Raw genomic sequence first — 26,644 nt, forward strand, 5'->3', positions numbered from 1 at the left:
AAATTTGCCTGCAACAGACTTGCATAGATTAATTAGAAGACGAGGAAAGCCATTGAGCAGAGGGCTGGTTACACCTTCGTTTTTCTTTGTTGGGGTTCCTTCTCCGCACTTGCGGTTTAAATGGCAACACTTCTTGGAAAGGTGGTTTGGGTTTCTAATCCGATCTATTATTATTATTATTATTATTATTATTATTAAAGCTAAACGTTAATGATAATAAGAACCTGGGCTGCTGGATCTGGTCCAAGGGGCTCCATCTCCCCCCCCCAATAATATTTATTATTTTCAGTAAATGAACATAGTAACAAAATAACAGATTAACAATAATAAAGACACACACAAAAAAATAGAAAAATACATACAACATATTACCACTTAATTAATTAAAATTAAGTACCATCCATCTTCATAAACATAGTATTTGACTTCCTCAAATCTCTTCCATCTGAATTTCTTAGTAATTATATGTAGCAGTTTCCAATATCAGTGTTTCAAAAGACCATGTCACAGTCCTAATCATTTTACATAACTTTCCTTATCGTACATTTTCTTATTTATAAATTTAATTCCATTTTTATCCTAGGCCTGTAATCAAGTGATTACATAGCTTTAATATTACAATATTTATTAAAGGGGCTCCATCTTGTCCAGAGTGGCTGACCAGATGCGCATGACGGGAAAACCAAAAACTGGGACCTGAGTGCGAGAGCAGCACTCTCCCGACTTGTGATTTCCAGTAACTGGTGTTGAAAGGTATACTACCTCTGATGTTTTATTATGTTTCATATATTCTGTAAGCCACCCAGAGTGGTTTGGGAAACCCAGCCAGATGGGCGAGGTACCAATAGTACAATTATTAATTGTTGTTGTTGTTGTTGTTGTTGTTGTTGTTGTTGTTGTTGTTGTATACAGTAGCTGTGGCACACAGCCATTGATAGCCCATAAATTTGTCTCTCTTATAATCCAGCCATCCAAATTGATGTCGTCCTGTGGGAGGGAGTTCCGCAGTCTAACTAGGCGCCGTGCGAAGGTCTTTTTTTGCCCTTTCCAGTCACAAGTGGGGAGAAGGCTGCCCTTGTGCCTGGGTTTTGCTTCCAGTCTTCATACAGGCATTGCTTGGCCAGCAAGGTTTGATGGACTTGTGTCCTCTGCTACTCCAGAGAGCAGGACTCGAACCCATGGCTTCAAGTTACAAGAAAGGAGATTCGGACTCCACATCAGGAAGAAATTTCTGGGGGTTAAGAGCGGTTTGAGACTCCCTCAGAAGCTGGCGGGCTCTTTAGCCACTGTGATCCACGCAACGGTCACCTCCAGGCTTGACTACTGTAACTCGCTCTACGTGGGGCTGCCCTTGAGACTGACCCAGAAACTCCAGCGGGTGCAGAATGCCACGGCAACATCAGGGTCTTTTCCAGGGAGTCTTCTCTTCTCATGAGGTGGCCAAAGTCTTGGAGCCTCAGCTTCAGGATCCGTCCTTCCAGTGAGCACTCAGGGCTGATTTCCTTCAGAATGGAGAGGTTGGATCTTCTTGCAGTCCATGGGACTCTCAAGAGTCTCCTCCAGCACCAGAATTCAAAAGCATCCATTCTTGGGCGATCAGCCTTCTTTATGGTCCAGCTCTCACTTCCACACATCATGTTAAAAAGCATCGGGGAGAAGATTGCACCCTGCAGCACTCCAAGGAGGAGCGCCGCGGCGACATCTCCCTCCCTAGTGACATCCTCCAGAGATAAAAGAGCGCAGCCATTTTGGGGCTATGCCCTGTATCCCCATGTCGGTGTGGCGGTGGTCCAGAAGATCTTGATCGACCATCATAGCTGTCAACTTACAGATTTGAAAATAAGGGACCAGCAGCCAAAATAAGGGACCGGCAGCCTCACCTGTTCCAGGCACTCCAGTCTTCCTGTCCTCCTGCAGCCTGGTCAAACTCATGCTGGTAGCTTCGAGAACACTGTCCAACCGACTTTGTAACCAGAGGTTCAACTGAATAGCATCTGAATCACATGCACCACAAGGCCTATGCAGCCTCAACTTAAGATGGCTCCCCGGCCTGGCTTTGCACTGCAAAGTTTGCAGCAGCACGTGCAAGAAAATGGCGTCCAGCATTCAAAAACCCCCTCAGCTTGCATTAACTAGCCACACACAAGGCATGCAAGCTCCACCCCTCAGTCGTTCTTAGACTTCTTATTGGGTGAGCAACACAGCCAAGCAACACAGTTGGAGCCTCCCTCCTCCCTGGTCGGCAGGGAGAGGAGCTGCTTCCTTTGAAATTTAAGCGACATCATTTAAGGGACATCCATCAATAAGGGACAGCAGCGGGACATGGCGCTGGAATAAGGGACTGTCCCTTCAAAGAAGGGACACTTGACAGCTATGTCGACCATGTCAAGGGCTGCTGACAAATCTAAGAGAATCAGCAGCCCTGACCCGTCTTGATCCAGTTGTCTGCGGAAATCATCCATTAGGGAATAGGATTTAGGGGCCGAAAGCCAGCGAGTTAAAGATGGCGACAAGGTCCAAGTGCCTCCTGGACTCTTGGAGAGGGTCAGCGGGGCGAAAGGAGATGCGGTGGGGGAGCTCAAATTCAGGGAGGGACACCCCACGGTCATCTATTCCAACCCCGCTGCTTAAAAACATCTGGAAATGTTTCAATGGTTATTTATGTGGACAAATATTAAGTGTGAGGCATTGGTTGTGTTTAGAATAGATTTGTGAATGATTTAGGAAACTTATTGGATTAGAATATTTGTGTGAGATTGGGGAAAATACGGAATAACAGGTACAATTTTGCTTAGAATGTATGTAGGGAGTGTGGTGTAAGCGACGGATGTCAATCAATGAAATTTTATTGTTGAGATATTTGTAGAGTAAATTTGGAAGAAATTCTTTTTCTTTTTCTCCTTATTTTTTTTTCTTTCTTTTTTTCCTTCCTTTTTTCTTTTCTATTCTTTTTATATATGTGTGCTTATCTGAAAGATATATCTATGTCTTTGCAGTATTTTACTTGTATTTTGTAATAATTATGTTAAATATTTCTTTTTTAAAAAAACCTCCACCGAAGGGGATTCAACCACCATCCAAGCTCCTGGCGTCACAGGACTGCCGAGTTGGAACGGGACCTCCGAAGGTCATCCATTCCAACCCATTGCAAGCCAGGAATCTTTGGCCCGATGCGGAACTCGAACCCGCCACCCTCAGCCTCGCGCTCTACCGAGTCACTTTCTGTGCCGTCCAGCACCTAGCAACCCTAAACCCCGATGGCACCCACACAAATGGGGAGATTTTGAGGGGGGGTTGTTGCCGTTTGTTCAGATCCCCCCAATTTTCCTTTAAGGCCTCTTTCGCCGGGAAAACTGGGGTAGGCCTCATAACTCGAGACACAAATTGATTCCAGACAGCAATGTCCAGGAAAGGCGGAGGTGGGGGTGTGTGTGTTTTGAGTGTTTTTCGGGGGAGTTTTTTAGGGTGGGGGGAGACGGCGGTCTCCGACTGGCTAGTTTTGAGCACTCCATAAAAACGCAGCCTGTTTCGAATTAGGCCGGCCTCACTCCCCACTCTGCCCCACATCACCCCGATAAATTTCTACCCCGCATCCGGACTTGGAGGGGGTCCTGGACCTCCACCCCACTTCCTGACATGAGATAAAAGAGGAAGGAGACTCCCCCCAATTAAGATTTAAGGGCACCGATAGCGAACCCCTTTGCATGCGAGGTTTTGGGGGGGCGAAAGAGGCCTGCTGGCAGGATGGGAAAGTGTGGGGTGGTTTGTTGGGGGCAGGAAAGAGAAATGGATCCCGGATGGAGAGGAGGGGGGCGTTTGCCCACCCCCCAAAAAACACACCGGCCCAGATGGTCTTCATCTGTCGAGCATCGCTACGTGTTTTTAATATCTCCATTTATCTTTTCTCCGGGATGATATTTAAGACCCTCGAGAGCAGGGAAATGGATCCGGGTGCGAGGGGGGAGAGAGAATGGGCTGCTGAAAGTCAGTGCGGACACCCACCTCCCCGTCCGCCCCTCTTGGGGGGTGAGGAAGAAGAAGAGGGGGGGTCTATTCTAGATAATGTGATTGAAATCAGACTCTGCGTCCCCTAAAAACACCCCTCCTTTTCCCCACATGTCTTCTTAAAACGGGCACCCTGCAACTTACACAGGACTCGAATCCAGAACCCGGCACCCCTTTTGCCTTCACAGGTCAAATCATTGCAGCTGCAGCCCCATTCCTAAGGGGGGGTTCAGAAATCCGGTCTCCAGAGCTGTGCGACCCTCTTTCTAATCCAGGCTTCGCCAACCGGGCGCCCCTCTGTTGGGAGTTGTAGTACGGAGCCTCTGGGGTGGCGCCGGGTTGGCGAACCCTGTTCTGACCCAACAAATCTCTGAACATTTTTGCTTTTGGCTCTTAATAATCTCGGGGCCGTGGGTTCGAGAATCGCATTGGGTAAAAAGTTCCTGCCATTGCAAGAGTAGGGTTGGCCTGGATGACCTTTGAGGGTCCCTTTCCACCCTACAATTCTATAAAATCGGTGCCTTTTTCCAGCAGGAAACACCCCGCTGGCTATTTTAAATCGCCTCTGGTTCCCATGAAACAATTGCGATATCTCTCCCCCCCCCCCCAAAAATGGCTTGTTTCTGGTCTTTGTAGGCTAGCAGTGCCCCTTCTGTTCCCTGACCCACGGCTGACCCACAGGAGGCCAATTGCAGCTGGCCAGGCCAGATAACCCAGGGGGCAACGGGGAGGAGAGCAAAATGCCGCCAAGCCGGCCACAGTTTTTCTGGCTGCTGACCTTCCATGACGGCTGGATTTCCCCCCGACAAGTTCTGTGGGGCAGAGAGGGGTCTCTGAAAGAGATGGTGGGGCCAGCGGGCTGGATAATTCACCATTATTCAGTTTACAGGGGGACGGAGATATAGGATGGCCGCATTTTGCGCCAGGGATCTGAGCGCACGCCAGAAACTTTTAGTGTGTGCAGTTAAAGTGGATTAAATAAATTCATTTTTTTAAACTGGTGTGGGGGTTTTTGCTGTTCAGGAAGTGAGGAGGAAATGTGTTCAGTGCGTAAAGAAAAGTTTTTTTCTCGCTCTCTCATAACACTCCTGGATGAGGTGAACGGGATTGTGTGTGAACACCCCACACAGGAAATCAGGATTAAGGCTCCCAGCCACATAACCAAATCGGAGCCGGTTTTCTCTATATTTTTGGCGGTTTTCCTGTATTTCCAGTATTTTTTTGGTTTTTAAGCATTCCCAGGCAGAGGCAAACACACCTCGCTAGTACTTGCCGAAGTCCAATATAGTCTAACCACCGCGTAAGCGAATGAAGATGTATGTGGAATAAGCGGGCCAAATAAATAATTTCGTTTGAGGTCAGGTTGGCCACTGAGCCAGTTTTCAGGGGCCCTGGTAAAGTCAAGAGTGCCTCTGAGCACGCAATGAGTGCCTCCCAGTCACCGCGGAGGAATGGCCACACAGATGTGATCGGAGGAGACTTCTCCTTTCAGAAAAGAAGCCACGACTTATTTGTGCGCACGCCAGCAGTTTCACTTAGCCGAGAGCCGAAATGGCTCGGAGGATTGAGAACCGGGAATCTCTTGGCTTGGATTCGAGTCCTGCACCTGCCGCAGACTTAGGATGTGGCCTTGGGAAATGGGGTTTCCCACTTCTCAGCCTCGGTTTCCCCTGCTGGTGGTGAATTTAGATTAATAATAATATTACCGTATTTTTCGCTCTATAAGACGCACCAGACCACAAGACGCACCTAGTTTTTGGAGGAGGAAAACAAGAAAAAAATATATTCTGAATCTCAGAAGCCAGAACAGCAAGAGGGATCGCTGCACAGTGAAAGCAGCAATCCCTCTTGCTGTTCTGGCTTCTGGGATAGCTGCGCAGCCTGCATTCGCTCCATAAGACGCACACACATTTCCCCTTACTTTTTAGGAGGGAAAAAGTGAGTCCTATAGAGCAAAAAATACGGTAATTTATTATTTATACCCCGCCCATTTGGCTGGGCTTCCCCAGCCACTCGCGGTGGCTTCCAACAAAATATTTAAATACCCTCATGCATCAAACATTAAAAGCTTCCTTAAAGAGAAAATTGGGGGGGGGGTACTAATTAAATTACACCCATTCCCTAAACTTTGCAACCTTCTGTTTTAGGCAAGGGCTCAGTAGCAGGACACCTGCTTGGCTTGCAGAAGGTCCCAGGTCCACTCCCTGACTTTCCAGAGAGTTCGAACTGGGGTCTGTCCCAGACCTACCTGAAGATGCAGGTAGGTCCTGGGGGAGACCCCGGTTCGAATCCCCAGGACAGTCGCTGCTGCCGGTCAGTGTAGGTTTGACCCCCAAGGCAACTTGCAATGCTCCTGTTCGTTTGTTTGCAGCCATGACTAGAATCTTGTTCCGTGTAGAGACGATACTGAGATAAGAGACCCAGCAGTTTATGGTTAGAAGCGTGAGCTGTGAGCCTCTTTCCGCCCCTCCCTTTGCTGCTGGGAACTCACTCCGGCTTCCGTCTGAGAAAACAGGAGTGAGAATACCGAGACGTGTCTATTGCAAGATGACATGTGTGATAACACATAGGCGATACTATATAAATGCTAATTATTGCTTTCCCTGAAGCTCGTTGTGGTTGCTTAGTGGAGCAGGAGGCGGGTGGGTGTGAACTTTGCACGTGCCCAGAGGAAAGCTGCTTTCACCCTGTTACATCACCAGAAAGATTTTCAGAGGCCTGTTGCCAATGTACTGTGATAATAGTGGGTGCTATTTTGGGGGGTGAAAATTATTTGTTTGCAATTTTATTCAGTTGTTATTGTTGAGTCGTTTAGCCGCAGTTTGGTCAAACTCATGTTCCATATCCAGTTCTAACTGTAGCTTCTTGTCCCACGTAGAGATTTCTCAGGAGACAGATGAGGTGATCAGGCACTCCCATTTCTTTAAGAACTTGCCATACTTTGCTGTGGTCGACACAGTCAAAGTCTTTTGCATAGTCAATGAAGCAGAAGTTGATGTCTTCCTGGAACTCTCTAGCTTTCTCCATAATCCAGCGCATGTTTGCAATTTGGTCTCTGGTTCCTCTGCCTCTTCTAAATCCAGCTTGCACTTCTGGGAGTTCTCGGTCCACATACTGCTTGAGCCTTCCTTGTAGAATTTTAAGCATAACCTTGATAGCGTGTGAAATGAGTGCAATCGTGCGGTAGTTGGAGCATTCTTTGGCACTGCCCTTTTATGGGATTGGGATGTAGACTGATCTTCTCCATTCCTCTGGCCACTGCTGGCCATTGTCCTCTGGGCATTGTGACGTTAAAGGTAAAGGTAAAGGGACCCCTGACCATTAGGTCCAGTCGTGGCCGACTCTGGGGTTGCGACGCTCATCTCGCTTTAATGGCCGAGGGAGCTGGCGTACAGCTTCCGGGTCATGTGGCCAGCAGGACTAAGCCGCTTCTGGCGAACCAGAGCAGCGCACGGAAACGCCGTTTACCTTCCTGCCAGAGTGGTACCTATTTATCTACTTGCACTTAAAGAACTGGGCCAAAACAAACAAGATGAATTTTAACAGGGAGAAATGTAAAGTATTGCACTTGGGCAAAAAAAACAAGAGGCACAAATACAAGATGGGTGACACCTGGCTTGAGAGCAGTACATGTGAAAAGGATCTAGGAGTCTTGGTTGACCACAAACTTGACATGAGCCAAGTGTGACGCGGCAGCTAAAAAAGCCAATGCAATTCTGGGCTGCATCACTAGGAGTATAGCATCTAGATCAAGGGAAGTAATAGTGCCACTGTATTCTGCTCTGGTCAGACCTCACCTGGAGTACTGTGTCCAGTTCTGGGCACCCCAGTTCAAGAAGGACACTGACAAACTGGAATGTGTCCAGAGGAGGGCAACCCAAATGGTCAAAGGCCTGGAGGAATGGCTAAGGGAGCTGGGCATGTTTAGCCTGGAGAAGAGGAGGTGAAGGGGTGATATGATAGCCATGTTCAAATATATAAAAGGATGTCACATAGAGGAGGGAGAAAGGTTGTTTTCTGCTGCTCCAGAGAAGCGGACACGGAGCAATGGATCCAAACTACAAGAAAGAAGATTCCACCTAAACATTAGGAAGAACTTCCTGACAGTAAGAGCTGTTTGACAGTGGAATTTGCTGCCAAGGAGTGTGGTGGAGTCTCCTTCTTTGGAGGTCTTTAAGCAGAGGCTTGACAACCATATGTCAGGAGTGCTCTGATGGGGTTTCCGGCTTGGCAGGGGGTTGGACTCGATGGCCCTGGTGGTCTCTTCCAACTCTATGATTCTATGATTCTATGACTTTTTGGGGTGCTTTCGAACTGCTAGGTGGGCAGGAGCAGGGACCGAGCAACGGGAGCTCACCCCGTCATTGGGGGGATTCGAACCGCTGACCTTCTGATCGGCAAGTCCTAGGCTCTATGGTTTAACCCAAAGCGCCACCCGCGTCCCTGTTGTGGTGTTAGGAATGGGCAAATGGCCAAGGCTGCCCCTTTGAGAAAAGGAGGCAGCGCTCGTGGCCTTTAAGCTCAGGGGAATGATGAGTAAGAGGCCACAATGGCGGAAGTTTATGAAATTAAGCCTGGCCTGGAGAAAGTGGAGAGAGGAAAGTCCTCCTCTCGTAACTGAATGCTTGCTGGCCACCAGTTTTTGGATGGCTTTAGAAGAGGATCAGGCAAACTCATGGAGAAGATCAAGGGCTGCCAGCCACAAGGGAGGCAGCGGGAGCTGTGGAACTCCCTGCCACAAGGAGCATCGATGATGGGCACCAATCATTGGCCTCATCCAGCAGGCCCTTCCGATGTCCTTCTGCGGGTCTGAAGGCCAGACTCAGTCCTCGATTCCTCTCTAGGCCGTGGGATATTTATTAAATAAATAAATTTGTTTTTTATTGTTTATTACATTTATATACTAGCTTTTCTTCCTTTTTTAATTTTTTCCCCTTAAGGTTTATTAGAGGGAAAAAACAAAACTTCACATCTTTCCCCTTTTTTAAAAAAATCCAAACTAAGACTTTTTTTCTTTTCTTTTTATTAAAATTGTTATGTCTCATATGTATACATTATCATATTATATTACAGGGCATGCTATAATATAATTCCCAACATGTATACAAAGTTCATATACAAAATTTATGTGCCTAAAGAAAGATAAAACAAAAAACGAAGACTTTGATCTAGAGGCGATAAAAATAAAATAAAAAGAGGAGGAGGAGAAAGGAACAGAGAAATAAAAGAAAGAAAGAAGAGTAGAGAAGAGGTTAAAAGAGAAAGAAAAATAAGATCCAGAAAGTAAATAACCTCCGATTCTTTCGTCTCTCCGCTATATAAAACTAATATTCGCTTCGTCCAGTCCAATATAACAGCCAACACAAACAAACACTATTTTCAGTCCTGCCAATTTTATCTCCCAAGGATTCATGGCTGAGCGGGGACTCGAACCCAGCTCTCCTCCCAGGTCCTCGCCCAGTGCTCTAACCATTGCGCCACACTGCCTTCCGAAAGACCGGCTGGTTTTCCCCTCCCCTCCAGCTCCTGTGTCTGCTTGTCTCCCTTGCCAGCACAGACACAATCTCTCCCCCCCCCAAAAAAAAAACCTGCATTTCCGCCTTCATCATCTTCTCGGCCCAGTTCTGTCGGCTGCTGCCAGAAAGGAAAGGGCAGGGAATTGTTTCATTCAGGACGGCTGGAGCCAAGCAGGAAACGAGATGAAATCCAGCCTCTCCCGGGTCAGAGGCCTAGTTCTGCTGCTGCCCCTTTGCTGCTGACCCACACATCCCACCCCCCACCCCCGGAGTCCCCATATCTCTGCTTTCTGGGGGGACAGACGGACGGACGGACGGACAGGGTGCCTTTTGGATAGGTACCTAAGCAACATTTATGTGATTGCAGCGGGTTGGACTAGATGACCACAGGATCCCACCCCTCGCCTTGTGCAAAACTTGCGGGCGTGTCAGCTGCAACGCTGCTCTGCCAGGTACACAGATATATTCTTAGATAGGCAAGGCGCCAGCCTTGTGGTTCGCAGCCAAGCCTCCGCCGCCGGTTCCCACACAGTCACCCTCGATCTCTTGCCTCAGTTGTCAGGAGCTGTGAAATGGGCACAGCAGGCAGATTCCAAAGTCCCTATCAGGGCAGGGCCTCGGTTGTGCCAACCGAAATGTGACTGGGCTGGGCAGTGAAAAACAACAAGAGGGCGGTTTATTATAATTCTTTTGCACTAGTTTTTCCGTGGGCACCTTCGTCCCCCAGGAGAGCACTTTTGGCAGAACCAAAGTTTCTGGCCCTCATTGATCTGCCAACATCTATAGCTGGGCTTTATGTATCTACCCTCCCTGTGTCCCCGAAACCATAGGGCGAATTTTCTCCCCTAAACTCTTTCCAAGGTTTTACCATGCACAAGAGCAGCAGAAATTACAATTTATTTCTTTTTTAAATTCTCCCCAGGTAGACTCCCCCTTAGGAGTCAGGGCTTCAGAGAATGGTAGCATACAGGGAAATGGCACCAGGCGCATAAATAACCTCCAACTGGGTGCCCACCAGGTTGTTGTTGTTTAGTCGTTTAGTTGTGTCCGCCTCTTCGTGACCCCCTGGACCAGAGCACGCCAGGCCCTCCTGTCTTCCACTGCCTCCTGCAGTTTGGTCAAGCTCATGCTGGGAGCTTCGAGAACACTGTCCCACCACCTCGTCCTCCATCGTCCCCTTCTCCTTGCGCCCTCCATCTTTCCCAACATCAGGGTCTTTTCCAGGGAGTCTTCTCTTCTCATGAGGTGGCCAAAGTCTTGGAGCCTCAGCTTCAGGATCTGTCCTTCCAGTGAGCACTCAGGGCTGATTTCCTTCCGAATGGAGAGGTTTGATCTTCTTGCAGTCCATGGGACTCTCAAGAGTCTCCTCCAGCACCAGAATTCAAAAGCATCCATTCTTCGGCGATCAGCCTTCTTTATGGTCCAGCTCTCACTTCCATACATCACTACTGAGAAAACCAGAGCTTGAAATATACAGACCTTTGTTGGCAAGGTGATGTCTCTGCTTTTTAAGATGCTGTCTAGGTTTGTCATTGCTTTTCTCCCAAGAAGCATGCGTCTTTTAATTTCGTGGCTGCTGTCACCATCTGCAGTGTTCATGGAGCCCAAGAAAGTAAAATCTCTCACTGCCTCCATTTCTTCCCCTTCTATTTGCCAGGAGGTGATGGGCCCAGTGGCCATGATCTTCGTTTTTTTGATGCTGAGCTTCAGACCATATTTTGCGCTCTCCTCTTTCACCCTCATTAAAAGGTTCTTTAATTCCTCCTCACTTTCTGCCATCAAGGTTGTGTCATCTGCATATCTGAGGTTGTTGATATTTCTTCCGGCAATCTTAATTCTGGCTAGGGATTCATCCAGCCCAGCCTTTCGCATGATGAATTCTGCATATAAGTTAAATAAGCGGGGAGACAATATACAGCCTTGTCGTACTCCTTTCCCAATTTTGAACCAATCACTACAACTTCCATCAGTTCCCAGCCAGCTGGTTCTGAAGTTCCCCCTTCCCCATTAAACAGTTTGCATCTCCCCCCCCCCCCATATTGCAGTCAGTTTGGGTCCCAGAGAGAGAGAGCCTGGCCGCAGTAGTTCATGCGCTGGTTACTTTAAAGATAGACTACTGCAATGTGCTCTCCCTGGGGCATCCCTCTTGCTTGATCCAGAAGCTGCCATTGGTGCAGAATGCTGCAGCACGATTGCTAAAAGGGATCTACTACCACATGGGTAGGCAAACTAAGGCCCGGGGGCCGGATCCGGCCCAATCACCTTCTAAATCCGGCCCGTGGACGGTCCAGGAATCAGTGAGTAGAATATGTGCTTTTATTTAAAATGCATCTCTGGGTTATTTGTGGGGCATAGGAATTTGTTTATTCCCCCCCCCCCCAAGAAATATAGTCCAGTCCGGGAATCAGCGTGTTTTTACATGAGTAGAATGTGTCCTTTTATTTAAAATGCATCTCTGGGTTGTTTGTGGGGCATAGGAATTAATTCATTCCCCCCCCCCCAAATATAGTCCGGCCCCCCACATGGTCTGAGGGACAGTGGACCGGCCCCCTGCTGAAAAAGTTTGCAGACTCCAATCTGCCAGATTTCCTCACGCAGGCATAGGCAAATTCGGCCCTCCCGATGTTTTGAGACTACAATTCCCATCATCCCTGACCACTGGTCCTGTTAGCTAGGGATCATGGGAGTTGTAGTCCCAAAACATCTGGAGGGCCGAGATTGCCTATGAGTTTTGCAGTCTATTCTGTTGTGGTTTTAGCTCTCTGAACGTTTTAACTTGTGGTTGTAAACATTGAGCGATAATTACATTGTTTTATCTGTTTTGTAAACCACTCTGAGGGTTTCCCCCTACAATAAAGCAGGATGCAAAATTTATGAAATAAATATACGACGACAGCCTTCCGTTTTTAATGTATATAAGAGATACACACACAGCCCAGCATTACGTTCCGCAGCCTCACGGGGGTCACTACGGAAAGCAGACTGCTGCGAATTAATTTTACGTTTACTTTTTACTATCGTAATTTTATGGGTAAAATAGCAAGGCGTCCTAATTGCGCAGTTAAAAGGGCAAAAAAGCAACCTGTTTTCACTTTCCAGGGTTTTCCCCCAAACAGGCGAACCTCTGATGTCAACCATTTTTATTTATTGTTTCTAAAAAGACAAAAAACTGTGTCTTTAAAGTATTCTAAACCTAAGTCTCTTAAAAGTATTCTCTTCTTCTTCTTTTTTTTACAAAACATAGCAGGCTGCCTACATTTCAGATCGATTCCTTAAACATCCAGCCGCCAATTTGGGTGGCGTGAAGAGGAAAAGGCTATTCATGGGTGCTGGGAGGGGAGAGCGCTGGGTTCGAGTCCTGCTGGCCAGTTCCCCATAACGGGCATCTGGTTGGCCCTTGTGAGGACAGGATTCTGGCCTCGAGGGTCCTGATCCAGGAGGCTCGTCTCGTGTTTAAAATGAGAATAGAAAAATGGGAGGAGGGTGTGGCGTGGAGAGTAAGGAAATCTGATATTTTGTGGTTTTTTCCACGGTGACGTTTTGGGTTTTTTGTTTTTTTTGTTAAATATAAATCATAAAATAATTTAAAGGTGGAGAGGATCCAACTTTTTTCCTGGTCCCCTGAGCTTGCTCTGCCTTTTGGATAATCTGGTGCTGTTTCGTACTTTGAAAAGTGCCCTGGTGAGTAAATTGCTGCGGGAGGAGGAGGGTAAAGGAGAAAAATATGAGCGGAGGGTGGGGGGAGCGAGATGCCCAGTTTATAATAATAATAATAATAATAATAATAATAATAATAATAATAATAATAATAATATAATATATTATTTATACCCCGCCCATCTGGCTGGGCCTCCCCAGCCACTCTGGGCGGCTTCCATAGAAACCAAAAAACACTAAAATATCATACATTAAAAACTTCCCTGAACAGGGCTGCCTTAAGATGTCTTCTGAATGTCAGGTAGTTGTTTATCGTTTTGACATCTGGTGAGACGGCATTCCACAGGGCGGGCGCCACCACCAAGAAGGCCCTCTGCCTGGTTCCCTGTAGCTTTGCTTCTCGCAATGAGGGAACCGCCAGAAGGCCCTCGGCGCTGGACCTCAGTGTCCGGGCTGAACGATGGGGGTGGAGACGCTCCTTCAGGTCTCCTGGGCCGAGGCCGTTTAGGGCTTTAAAGGTCAACACCAACACCTTGAATTGTGCTCGGAAATGTACTGGGAGTTTGCCATCTTTGGGGTGCCTTCTCCCTCCTCTAGGGACGCGGGTGGCACTGTGGGTTAAACCACAGAGCCTAGGACTTGCCGATCAGAAGGTCGGTGGTTCGAATCCCCGTGACGGGGTGAGCTCCCGTTGCTCGGTCCCTTTTCCTGCCAACCTAGCAGTTTGAAAGCACACCAGTGCAAGTAGATAAATAGGTACCACTCCGGCGGGAAGGTAAACGGCGTTTCCGTGCGCTGCTCTGGTTCGCCAGAAGCGGCTTAGTTCTGCTGTACACATGACCCAGAAGCTGCACGCCGGCTCCCTTGGCCAGTAAAGCGAGATGAGCACCACAACCCCAGAGTCAGCCATGACTGGACCAAACGGTCAGGGGTCCCTTTACCTTTTGCTAACAAAATAAAAAACAATTCCTTCCAGTAGCACCTTAGAGACTAACTAAGTTTGTTATTGGTATGAACTTCCGTGTGTATCTGAAGAAGTGTACATGCACACGAAAGCTCATACCAATAACAAACTTAGTTGGTCTCTAAGGTGCTACTGGAAAGAATTGTTTTATTTCTTTCGACTATGGCAGACCAACATGGGACGCAGGTGGCACTGTGGTCTAAACCAGTGTTTCCCAACCTTGTGCCTCCAGATGTTTTTGGCCTACAATTCCCATCATCCCTTGCCACTGGTCTTGCTAGTCAGGGATGATGGGAGTTGTAGGCCAAAAACATCTGGAGGCACAAGGTTGGGAAACACTGGTCTAAACTACAGAGCATGGGACTTGTCGATCAGAAGGTCGGTGGTTTGAATCCCCGCGACGGGGTGAGCTCCCGTTGCTCGGTCCCTGCTCCTGCCAACCTAGCAGTTCGAAGGCACACCAGTGCAAGTAGATAAGTAGGTACCACTCCGGCGGGAAGGTAAACAGAGTTTCCATGCGCTGCTCTGGTTCGTCAGAAGCGGCTTAGTCCTGCTGGCCACATGACCTGGAAGCTGTACGCCGGCTCCCTCGGCCAATAAAGCGAGGTGAGCGCCGCAACCCCAGAGTCGGCCACGACTGGACCTAATGGTCAGGGGTCCCTTTACCTTTACCTCCCTCCTCTGGAAAGCCCTGCCTCTCGAACCTCTGGAATTGGAGAGGGCAGGTGGCTTGGGGTGCAGAATGAGGCCACCTCGAGGAAGTGCCGACCAGAGCGGCTGCCCAGAAATGCCAGCCTAGGTTGAGATTTCCTGTGTGAGATTTTGAGCCGGTTTTGCCCCCGGGGAGACCCACTAGGCGTGTCGGAATTAACAGGAACGGATATCGCTGCACCTTGACGAGTAATTTTGGATTAAGGCCACGTTTTGCAGACAAAACTGTGTACAGTGGTACCTCGGGTTACATACGCTTCAGGTTACAGACTCCGCTAACCCAGAAATAGTGCTTCAGGTTAAGAACTTTGCTTCAGGATGAGAACAGAAATCGTGCGGCAGCAGCCGGAGGCCCCATTAGCTAAAGTGGTGCTTCAGGTTAAGAACAGTTTCAGGTTAAGAACAGACCTCCAGAACAAATTAAGTACTTAACCCGAGGTACCACTGTATTATTATGGTTTATGAGGCACCTTTTTGTGGCTGCTGGAGACGCCCGCTGCTGCTTTCAGCGAAGCATTGGAACCGTAGCCGATCGCAGGCGTGGAAGACCCCCCCAAAGCTCAAAGTGGCAGAGCTGGACCCCCTCAATTTAATCCCAACCACAACAACATTGCCAGGTAGGTTAGGCCAAGAGGCAGCGACCAGTAGCTTCGTAGCCATGAGCGGGATTTGAACCCGTGTCTCTGCCAGGTCCTAATCTGGCATTCTCGCCACAGTGGCTTTCCAGCTCTGTATACATCTGATCTTTTTCTTTTTTTAATTCCTTTTTATCAAATTTTCCACTTTAACAATCCAATCCAATCACATTAGATATTCCAAATTATACATATCGAATAATCCAAATATTCTGCCAAATTGTCATTTTTTTAATAGGACTTCCCATGCTTAAAGTTTTACATCTGAGCTTTTTCAATTAGTATTGTCCGAATCAGCAAACAAATAATAAAAAAATGGGAAAGGTAACAACGATTTTATTATTATTATTATTATTATTGTTGTTGTTGTTGTTGTTGTCAACAACTACAACAGAAGCAGCAAGCAATGAAAATTACTATTGTTCTTGCTGCTGCTGCTCCGTGCACGGAGCCCTCGGGCGCGTTCACACGTGCGCGGGCTTCCCGCGTGTTCCGCGCGTGCCTCCCGCGGCCCCGCCCCTCTCACGAGTTCGTTCTTGCAGCCGAGCCCCGCGCGGGGTCCAAGTCGCAGGACCCCCAATTCATCCTCCCCATCTCTCATCAGACGGGGAGCGCCTTCGGGGGACCCCCCCCAGTAGTTTTGCAAGGTTTTTAAAATTATTCTTAAGTAGAATTTCGCACTTCATATTTCCGCCCCCAAGGGGAGTTCTTTGCAAAAAAGGAAAAATTGTTCCTACCCCCTTTGCAAATATTTTTTCAGTGGGGGGGTTCCTTTTGTAGACTTACTACCCCTCTCAAAGGGGGCTCTGCAGATATTTAGGGGAGAAGTGCAAGTATATTGGGGGTGGGGTGGGGGTCCTGAAAGTATTATTTTTTTGCAAATATACCTGAAAGTATATTTTGCAAATATTCCGGAGAGAAACCTTTGCAATGTCGGGGGGGGGGTCAGTTTTGCAAATATTCCGGGGAGAAACCTTTGCAATGTTGGGGGGGGCTGCTTTTGCAAATATTCGGGGGGGGGGGTTCAGTTTTGCAAATATTCCGGAGAGAAACCTTTGCAATGTTGGGGGGGGCTGCTTTTGCAAATATTCAGGGGGGGGGGTTGTTTTGCAAATATTCCGGAGAGAAACCTTTGCAATGTCGGGGGGGGGGTGTCTGCTTTTGCAGGGGGGGTTCAGTTTTGCAAATAGTTAGGAGATAACCCTTTGCAAGCCTTTTTTGGGGGGAGGGGTCCTCCCTTTGCAAACATTTCAGGGAGAATCCTTCTCTGTGCATTTTTTTCCGGGGGGGGGGGAGAGTTTGCTATCCTGCCTTTGCAAATATTTTTCCAGGCGAGCCCCCCCCCCCCCACTTTTCCCTGCTTTGGGGAGAAGGCAGAAATCCTTTTACAACCTTTGGGAAGGCCTGGAAAAAGTCTCCTGGATTGCTGAGCAAAGTGTCCCCCCCCCTTCGTTTGTGTGTGTGTGTGTTGTTGTTTTTTGGGGGGGGGGGTTAAATAGAGTGAAGAGCCTCCAATTTATTCCGGCAAAGTATTTGCATCACAGTTTCTTTTCCTGTGCAAATCTGGGCGAGAATTCCCTTTCCCACATTTTTTGGGGGAAAATTGTGGTTTTTTTGTTTTTTTGTGGGGTGGGGGCAAGAGTCCAGACCTGCACAGAAGCTGGTAAAAAAAGAGTGACACTACTTTGGATTTTTTTTTTTTAAACAGATTCCTAACCCGGATCCACTTATCCCGCCCCCCTCCCGCCTCTGCCCCCCCCTCCAAAGTCTCCTGGCTCTCACCCAACCCAGCATAGACTTTTTCTGATGCGCACCACAACGGCTGCTCCTTCCAGAGTCTCTTGCGCTGCAGTTTAGGGGGGTTCCTTTGTCCTTCGCTTGGGATTTTTCTGCTATTCCGGACTTTCTGGTTTGGAAGAGCAACGCTGCTCCCATCGTGGATTTCATTTTTGGGAAACATTGGAGCCTTTGTCCTGGGACGGACTTGGTGCTTTCCCCCTTAAAAGTATTGCGTGGTTTCCCCGATCAATCGCAACGCCCGAAAAGTTGCACGGATCCTTATTGTTCCGAAAAAGGTCTCTCTCTTTTTTTAGGGGGTGCAATCCATCTTTCCTGCCTCGGTTTCGGGGGTCCCGCACCCCGCAAAAAGCGACGCATCGCATTGTCTCGGCCGGAAAACCACCTTGCGGAGAGGAAAGCCAGACAGAGCTGCGAAAGTTCGTCCAAGGCAGGAGTTTGCCGAACAATTTTTTAATTTTCTGTTTGTGGGTGCTTTGTGTTGTTGGGAATTTTTATTTTGATCTCTGGCGGCGCATATATTCCGCAACAGGATTTAATTTTTCGGGTGTGCGTTGCGAGGAGGCGCCTCAAGCATGTTTGGAATCGCTGTTTCATGACCCCCCTGAACTGGGTTCTGGGATTTGATTTCTTCCTCCCCAGGAATCTTTTCTGGCGGCTGTGGATCCCGAGATTCCCTTCTCCTCCTCCTCCTCCTGCTGGGACTCATTCTGGCTTTCCTGGAGCGATGGCTGGCTGGCTTCTCTGCTTCTGGATCCCCTTCGCCCTGGCTGCGGAAGGTGAGGTTCCACATGGGGTCTGGGTTCCGATCCAGACCCCAAAACCCGCCACGCTCACACACACAAGTGGAACGAAATCTCCCAACTTGGGAATCAGCAGGACTCCTGGGTCCCTTTGGGGGGGGGAGAGTGCAACTGTTGTTGATAAGTGCATTTGGGGGTGTTGCGCCAAGATTCTGGGTTTTCCAGAAGTTGAGCTGGAGCCCCGGACTCCTGGGTCCTCTCCCCGCTAACAGGGAGATTTTGGGGTTTTGCCGATTTTCCCTTCCCTCTGATGTTTCCCCTTCTGGCCCCCCATTCCTTTCCCCTCCTCGAGGCCTGATCTATTTTTGAAGCGCGCGTTCAAAGTGTTTTTTAAAGTCCCCCATCGATCTTTGGTAATGAGCCTCTGCGAAGCGATAGATTTTTCTCCCCCCCCCCCCCCCGTACCGGCGCTTCCTTCTGTGCTCTCTCCCCTCCCCAGGAAAAAAAAGGACAACGATTTGCAATAGGCTTTCATCTCTCCAAATTCCGATCCTCTCCCTCGCCCATCAATCTTCGCTGCCTGTCGTGTCCCCCCCACCCCAGTCGTCCCAAAGGACTTGGGGTGGGGCTTTCCTTCCCATTGTTGTAAAATAAAGTGCTTTTTCCCCTCTTCCCTGGGTTGGGGGGGTGGGGTGGGCGGATTTGGGCTTGGTGGGCTGTTTCGGAGTGAAGGATTCTGGGAGGCCGGACACCTGAGCTGCCCTGGGTGGAGAAGGGAGGGGCCTGGGGGCAGGTGAAGGCCGTGCCCCGGGGCGTTGGGGGGGGGGGTTTTGCAGGACTCCTGGGTTCCCTGGAAGAAGGGGGGGAGAAATGAGGGGGCAGCTCAGCGTCTTGGACCTATAGAAGCTGAGAATCAAGAGTCCTTGGGCAGATTGTCGGGGGTCAGGCTGGATGACCGTCAGGTGTCCCCTTACAACTCTGCAATTCCATAGCAAGAAAGTATGTAAGGACAACTGGGTCCTCTTGGAAAAGGCGGGGAGGAGGTGTTGTTACTGGGCTGGAGCCCAGAGGAAGGCAAGTGCCTGGAATCCTGAGTTAGTTGGGGGATTTAGAATTGGCGAGTTGGAAGGACCCCCAGTGGTCATCCAGACTGACCCGCTGCAGGGCAGGAATCGCATCCCTGGCAGGCAGCCCTCTGCCCTCTACTTATATCCATCCCTTAAGGAAGGAGAGCCGCCAGCTCCTGAGGGAGTCCGTTCCACCGTCAAATAGCTCTCACTTTCCGCCAGCATTGTGTTAGGCTGCAGAGGAGGAGCGGCGCCTAGTGGGTACAGCAGCTTCCGCCCACTGGGTGCTGAACGCTTGACGGGCAAGGCCAGGGTGGCAGGACTGCAGAAGGGGCTGTTGAGGTGGGAGGTAAAGCGCAGAAAAGTTTCCACCTTGACGTGTTAGAAAAGTTTGAGCGCTTTGCCCGGGTCTCAGCGGCTTCGTTTTAAGGGAAAAGCCATGGCTTAGTGCTGGAGCGGCTGCTGGGAGTGCAGAAGGTTCCTGACTCAGCCTCCACTATCATCTCCAGGCTGGGAGAACTACCTGCCCAAATGCCTCTTTAAAAAAACACACACAATTGCTGCTGAGCCGGGGAGAGATTCTTGCTGAGCGGCAGGACAGCTGCCTTGAGTGCAGAAGGCCTGAGAATCTCTCCTTTTTTGAAACCGTGGGCAGCAGCTGCCGGCCAGTGTGGACAGTTCTAAGCTAAACTGCAGGGAGAGATGGCGGCTGGGTGGCAGAGCGGCTGCCTGGCATGCAGAACGCTCGAGGTACAGCCTCCCTCTGCCAGCCAGAATTGAATTTTATTATTAGGGTCACAGAATAGGCATCCTGAACTACATGGACCACCAGAACGGTACCCGAGGGACCCAGGAGTCCTGCCATCTCTTGCCAGCCCAGAACCCAGAAGTACTGCGCCCCCCTGGTTCCCCAAAGGGCCAAGACCCCCCCCCCCCGTAATCTGAACACCCAGATCCCGAATCTCCTTCTACCTCCTGCTCACCCCCCCACCAGATTTCCCCTTCATTTCCCCCATTTCTCTCCCATCCAGAAAAGCTAAAACCTCATTGAAAAGGGATTAAAATCCAGGCCAAAGTGGAAAAACAACCCTTCGTAGCTTTCAGCCCCAAACAACCCCAAGCCAAGAGAAAGCAAGGAATTTTATTTGGGGGGGGGGGTACATTTGAAGCATGGTCCCTTTCTGCAAAAAAAGACCCCCCTTTTTTTCTTAAGAAGCTCAGAAAGGAACCATCATTTTCCCACCCACCCCAGGTCTGTAAAATCTCTTTTTTCTGTCTTATCTCGCCCCCCCAAAAAAATCGCCCCCCACCCCACTTTTCTTCCACTATCTCTGCCTCCGTCCCTGATCTCCTCCTCGGAGGTCAGGTCTGTCCCAAAGCTGTGAAGGTGCAGCAGAGCGTGTAACGCATTAATTGAATCCTCTATTGTGGCTCCGAAAAAACCCCCATCCTTTTGCAATCCACCAAAATGGGATTTTTTTGGGGGGGGGTCGCCGCTCCTTGTCTCAAAAGCTTGCAAAGGGGGGGTTGTGAAAGGAAGAAGAAGAGCGCGGCTTTCTGGAGCAGGCATCTGGGCATGGTTGTAGCATTGTAGAGATGGAAAGGGACCCCCAAAGGTCATCCAGACCAACCCCGAATCGGTGCAGAAGAAAACCCTGACAGGTTATGTATGACCTCTGTTAAAAAATCTCTGGCGAAGGAGAACACCCGACACATGTTCTCGCCGCGGGCAGCGGGGTGCCGTTATGGGAAAACCCGCCGTGGACAGGATTCGAACGCAAGGCCGACACCCGTGCAGTTTCCAGCAACTGGTATTCAGATGCATTGCTGCCTCTTGACTGGGGAGGGCACAGAATAGCCCCCCGTTGTCCTCGCCTCCTTTGTGAATTTGCCCAGGTTGTTGGCTCCTGTGGCAGGGAGTTCCGCCGTTTAACTACGAAGCATGAAGAATATGAGGGTCAGGGCAATGGCCCGTCCGGCTCAGCTTCCTGTTCTTGCAGTGGCCAGCCAGATACTCATTGTGGGGCACCAGGAAGCGGGATCCGAGTGCAAGAGCCGCTCTCCGGCAGCTGGGGTTCAGAACCATCGCTGCCTCTGACCGTGGGCTCCTGAGGGTCATCCAGACCAACCCCCTGGAATAGCAGCTGTCTAGATCACCACGTTCCACACCGGTTGACGGAGGCTTGCCAGGATTTCGGACCAGGATTAAATGATAAGGGACGCGGGTGGCGCTGTGGGTTAAACCACAGAGCCGAGGACTTGCCGATCAGAAGGTCGGCGGTTCAAATCCCCGTGACGGGGTGAGCTCCCGTTGCTCGGTCCCTGCTCCTGCCAACCTAGCAGTTCGAAAGCACCTCAAAAGTGCAAGTAGATAAATAGGTACCGCTCTGGCGGGAAGGTAAATGGCGTTTCCGTGCGCTACTCTGGTTCGCCAGAAGCGGCTTAGGCCTGCTGGCCACATGACCCAGAAGCTGTATGTCAACTCCCTCGGCCAGGAAAGCGAGATGAGCGCCGCAACCCCAGAGTCGGGTCCCTTTACCTTTATGTGCTCGGAATCTCCGGCAGGGCTTGAGTTCGAATCCTGCTTGCGGGTTTCTGGTTGCTGGATGAGACGGGCCGCTGGCCTGATCAGCAGCCCGGCTTAAATTATGTCCGCCCTTCCCAAGCTCTTGAGGCATGCAGTAGCCACCAATCTCTTCTTGCCTGCTAAACCTCCGTGCTTCTGCATGTCCCGAAGACTTTGACGAAACCGCTGCATGTCAATGCAGACTATTGGGTCACTTGAGTCCAGAGCCGTCCACTTTTTTTGAGGTTAGACTTTGGACCAGGACCTTTCCTGCTCGGTCGAGCTGAGATTACCCTATTCACCTTGGGAGACTTCTGCATGAAAAGCACAGGGCCTGGCTGCTGACCGATGGACTCGGGGGTCAGGGAGCGCCTGCTTGGCATGTAGAATGCCCCGGGTTCAGCCCGTGATGGCGTCGGTTCATTCCGAACAATGTGGACTAGAACCTTGCTTTGTTTTAAAGGGGGTTTGGACGTAGAACAGGTGCTTGGCATGCAGAACGCCCCAGGTTGGCATCACCGGGCAGGTAACCCCCTGCCCCAAACCCCGGGGAGAGAGGCTGTTAGCATTTCATTGCATTTATAAAACGCTCAGTATTTGAAGCTTCTCTAACCGGTGTGCAGATGCTTTGAGGAGTTTGCAGAACCCATAAAAGAACGAGTTGGAAGGGACCCCAGCGGTCATCTAGTCCAACCCCCTGCAATGCAGGAATCTTTTGCCCAATGTGGGGGCTCGAACCCGCAACCCTGAGATTCAAAGGCCATAATAGAGGTATAGCGCTCAGCTAGACTGAATGGAAGCTTTCTGGGTACCGGGAGGTGGGATTCGAATCCGTGGCTCGCGGTTAGAAGCTCAGCTAGACTGAAAGGAAGCTTTCCGGGTACCGGGAGGTGGGATTCGAACCCATGGCTCGCGGGTAGAAGCTCAGCTGGACTGAATGGAAGCTTTTCGGGTACCGGGAGGTGGGATTCGAACCCGCGGCTCGCGGGCAGAAGCTGAGAAAAATCCCCACCGGAGACCCACCCTGACTGGTCCCCCCCATTCGCACACCGTGGCTGAGTTTGGGGTGGGTGTCTGTGATTCGAACTCGGGTCTCTCCCAGGTCTTGGCCCAACTCTGCAGGGGAAAGAGTCCTGGGTCTCTGTCCTGCGTGGGGGTGAGAAACTAGGTTCCTCTCTCTCGCCAGCGCCCGGGTCGTGTGGGGCGGCCAGAAATCCGCGGAGCTGCCTCCACATCCCGGGACGAGGATTGGCGGGCACACCTCTGACCGCAGAGAGGCGGAGGCGGGTTCTAATCTCAGCGCCTGGCTCAGCCATCAAAGGCACAGACTCCCCTGCCTTGCATCTGCCCGGGCCTGTAATGCTGCTTTTCTGCTATCAAAGGAGGCGAGATCGAGATCCGCCCCACGGTTGCAAGCAGAGGCTCTCTCCCTGCCCCATTAGCAAAGAGCAGGCGTATTTTCCCGTGTATAAGACGCCCCCATGTATAAGACCCCTATTCTTTTGAGCCCCAAATTAAGAAATAAATAATTGCAACACTCTGGGTGTAAGACGACCCCTAATTTTTTTTTGAGCCCCAAATTAAGAAATGAATAATTGCAACATGTAAGAGGACCCCTATTCTTTTTGAGCCCCAAATTAAGAAATGAATAATTGCAACACTCCGTGTGTGAGACGACCCCCCAATTTTTAAACTTACAAAATTGGGGGGGGGGAAATATAGCCTTATACATGGGGAAAAAAATTGGTATTTTGTGGGGAGGGTGTGCTGGGGGGCAGGCAGGCGCCGAAACAGGGCTTTGATGTTGGCGCGGAAGCGCCAAGTGAAAAAGTGGGGCGGCTTTGGAAGTGGGGCGCATAAGAAGGGGGGTGATCCAGTTGAGAGAGGGACCCCCAGAAATCATCTAGACCAACCCCGAGGAATGCAGGAATCTCAACTAAAGCATCCAAGACGGGGTGCGGGGCGAAAAACCTGGGGATCTGGGTAGACTGTTTCTGAACCTGGAAAAGCTAGGATCTTGTTCCCACAGTGTCTGAACAGATGCCCCAAGGAGGATTCGAACACAAGACCAGCACTCTGAGGTTTCCAGAAACTGGGGTTCGGAATCGCCACTGCCTCTGACCGTGGAGGGAAAGCATAGCCGTAATGCAGGCACCCCCAAACTTGGCCCTCCAGATGTTTTGGGACTACAACTCCCATCATCCCAGCGGTCAGGGATAATGGGAATTGTAGTCCCCAAACATCTGGGGGGCCGAATTTGGGGGTGCGGCTGCAGAACCCTCGGCGGATAAAAGCGCTTGCTGCTTTGGCTTGGCAGGGCACACACCGGTTAGTAATCAGAAAACAAAGTACTGCCGGTTATCATTGCACCGTTGCACAAAAACCGCATTTTGGAACACTAGGGTTCTGGGTGCCTCGTCTCGGAACGGATGTGGAAAAGTTGCAAAAAGGTTCAAAACCAGAGTAAGGGGAGGGAGCGAGAAGACTGCTTTCTCCAGAAAAGTTGCAGCGTTTGGGACGTTTGGAAAAAAGGCGAGGAGGAGGCGAGCTGAGAGGAGTTCCTAAAATGATGCGCCGCCTGGAGAAAGCGGATTGAATAATAATAATAATAATAATAATAATAATAATAATAATAATAATAATTTTATACCCTGCCGTCCCCAGGGACAGCTAACACCAGATAGAAAACAATTGATTGAAATACAACTTATTTTTTTATAGGATATTTATTAGGATTTTTTAAAGTATTACAATAAAAATGAAAAAAAAATTAACAAAAATAAAAAATAAAAATAGTTAAAAACACACAGATTTTCCATTGCTAGTTTTCCTTTAGCTTATTTCCTGGACCTCCTCATACCTCCCTTTTTTGTATTCCACTTCAAATTGTTGGTTCAGCAAAAATTAGATTCTTACCTGTTTATAACCCTTTTTTCATATTCTCTTAAAGCATTACAGCTGGAAACCACTTAATTTCTATCCAACATCGTTCTAACATTCATTAATTTTACAATATTTCTGTAGATAGTCTTTAAATTTCTTCCGATCTTCTTCCACCGACTCTTCTCCCTGGTCTCGGATTCTGCCAGTCATTTCTGCCAGTCCCATATAGTCCATCTGATTGAAATACAACTTAAAAAACAAGATTAAAATGCAGCCTCCTTTCAGTAGGAACTCAAATCGAAAACTTTTTTGGGGAGGAAAACGTCAAGTCTTCAGCAAGGCTAAGTATCCAGGACTGAAGAAAGTCTTTCTCTCTCGTAAGACCGGAAAGCTGAATGTTGCAAGATTCAGAACGGATAAACGAAAGTTCCTTCTTGCAGCGCAAAATTGGGACTTGGGTTCAAAACACGGCCCCTTTTCCTTTCCTCGCTTCCTGTCCGCCCCAGGACAGGTGGACGGATCCGGGAACTAGAACTTCCCAAGCCAAACTCGACCGGAGAATTCACGTTGTGCAAGATCTTGCGGCGTGCGACCAAAAGGATCGCACCCTCTGCCTCTGGAGAGCCCGTGAGCTCTTTGCTAACTCCCCAAACGCAGCTATGCGCCGTTAAACTGCGGAACTCCTTGCCACAGGAAGGAAGCGGCGGCCGCCGAACCGGACATCTTTAAAAGAGGATTGATTTGGAAAACCGTTAAAAGTGCATGGAAATTCAACCAAGAGGAAGCGAGGAAGTCAATTAACAATGTTAATAAGTGTAATTTGAATAAGGTTATGATCCATGTTTGTTTGTTTTGTTTATAATGTTGCAAAAATTAGATTTAAAAATTATATAAAAATAAAAGAGGATTGGGCAGGTGGATGGCTCCGAGGTCGGAGGCGGCGATGGGGCCGAATCGCAGTTGCCGCAAACTGCAGGAAGAGCGGGTCTTGTGTTCGAATCCTGTTTCACGGGCACCACTGCAGAACCAGGATGCGGGCCTCATCCTGCAGGGCTGCGATTCCAAGGCAGGCAGGGCGAGGGCGGAGGCTCCCTGCGCTGTATCTTGCAAAATGGGGGGCGGTGAGATAATTGGGGGGTTTTTTGGGGGGCGGGAGACGTGGCCTTGGCACAGAGGCTGAGCCAAGCGAAACTTTTGTTGTGGGTTCGATTGTGATGTTACGCCCTGCCTTTTCCAGACCTGCCCAGGCCTGGGGGAGGAATGGCACAACGCGTTTTTCTTTTTCCGAGGGGGGCTATTAAAAGGAGCGTTTATGGGGCGCGCAGACACCTGGGCCCCCCTCTCTCTGCCCACGGGGGCAGGACGCGGCTGTAATTAAACCATGCGAGGAGCGCATTAACGAGTGCGCTGGGAGCCGTGCCCTGGATTTAATTAATAAAAAGTCTCCACGCACGCAGGGCAGGGCGTGGCGATGGCTTCTCTCCCTTTCTCCCACCCTGCTTGCGACTCTGGAGGAGCCGGCTGCAAGCTGGACGGCCTGGTGGTTAGCGCGCCCGGTTGCGGGTTCGAATCCCCCTGCCTTGTGGCGCTATTTTTTTTTTTTAGTTTAAGGAAAAGGCAAGTGAGGAAAAATGCATGCGGTGGCTGTCGAAAGCTACTAGCCGCAATGACCACGCTCTGCCCCTCCTCTTTCACGCAGTGCGTGGTTAAGCCTGTGGAACTCCCTCCCACTGGAGGCTGCCAGTTTGGACGGCTTTGGTGGAGGATCCTGCCAAAATGGGCGTCTGGTTGGCAGCCCCTGTAAGAATAGGATGCTGGACCAGATGGGCCATGGGCCTGATCCTGCAGCCAGGCTCTTCTGAGGTCCTAATGGAGCCTCCAGCTCCAGAGCCAGTCTATCTTAGATTCCTAAGTTCTAAGAGGTATTTGGCCACTGGGAGAGCAGGAAGCCGGACTTAGATGGACCTTCTTGGACCTGATCCTGCACGCTCTACGATACTCCCGAGTCAGACCAGCGGTACATCGCGGTCCCTTGCGCCTGGTGTCTCTGGTCTACAGCTGGCAAATAATTTCATTTCACGGTTTGAACCGTATGTGCGA

The 26,644-nt window shown here is 49.7% G+C and overlaps 1 protein-coding gene across 1 annotated transcript in view; it reads left to right on the top strand.

Annotated features, from left to right (window-relative positions):
* The first annotated feature begins 17,254 nt into the window (after nucleotides 1-17,254).
* Nucleotides 17,255-26,644, top strand: part of EPHB4 (EPH receptor B4) — a 51,901-nt gene continuing 42,511 nt past the window's right edge. The window contains exon 1 of the mRNA XM_081886745.1: nucleotides 17,255-18,064. Within this exon, the coding sequence (XP_081742871.1) occupies nucleotides 17,881-18,064 (184 nt within the window). The 5' untranslated portion in view covers nucleotides 17,255-17,880. The remainder of the gene's footprint in view (nucleotides 18,065-26,644) is intronic.

The sequence above is a fragment of the Podarcis melisellensis genome (assembly GCF_964234715.1).
Source record: "Podarcis melisellensis genome assembly, chromosome: 13".
Taxonomy (NCBI): Eukaryota; Metazoa; Chordata; class Lepidosauria; order Squamata; family Lacertidae; genus Podarcis; species Podarcis melisellensis.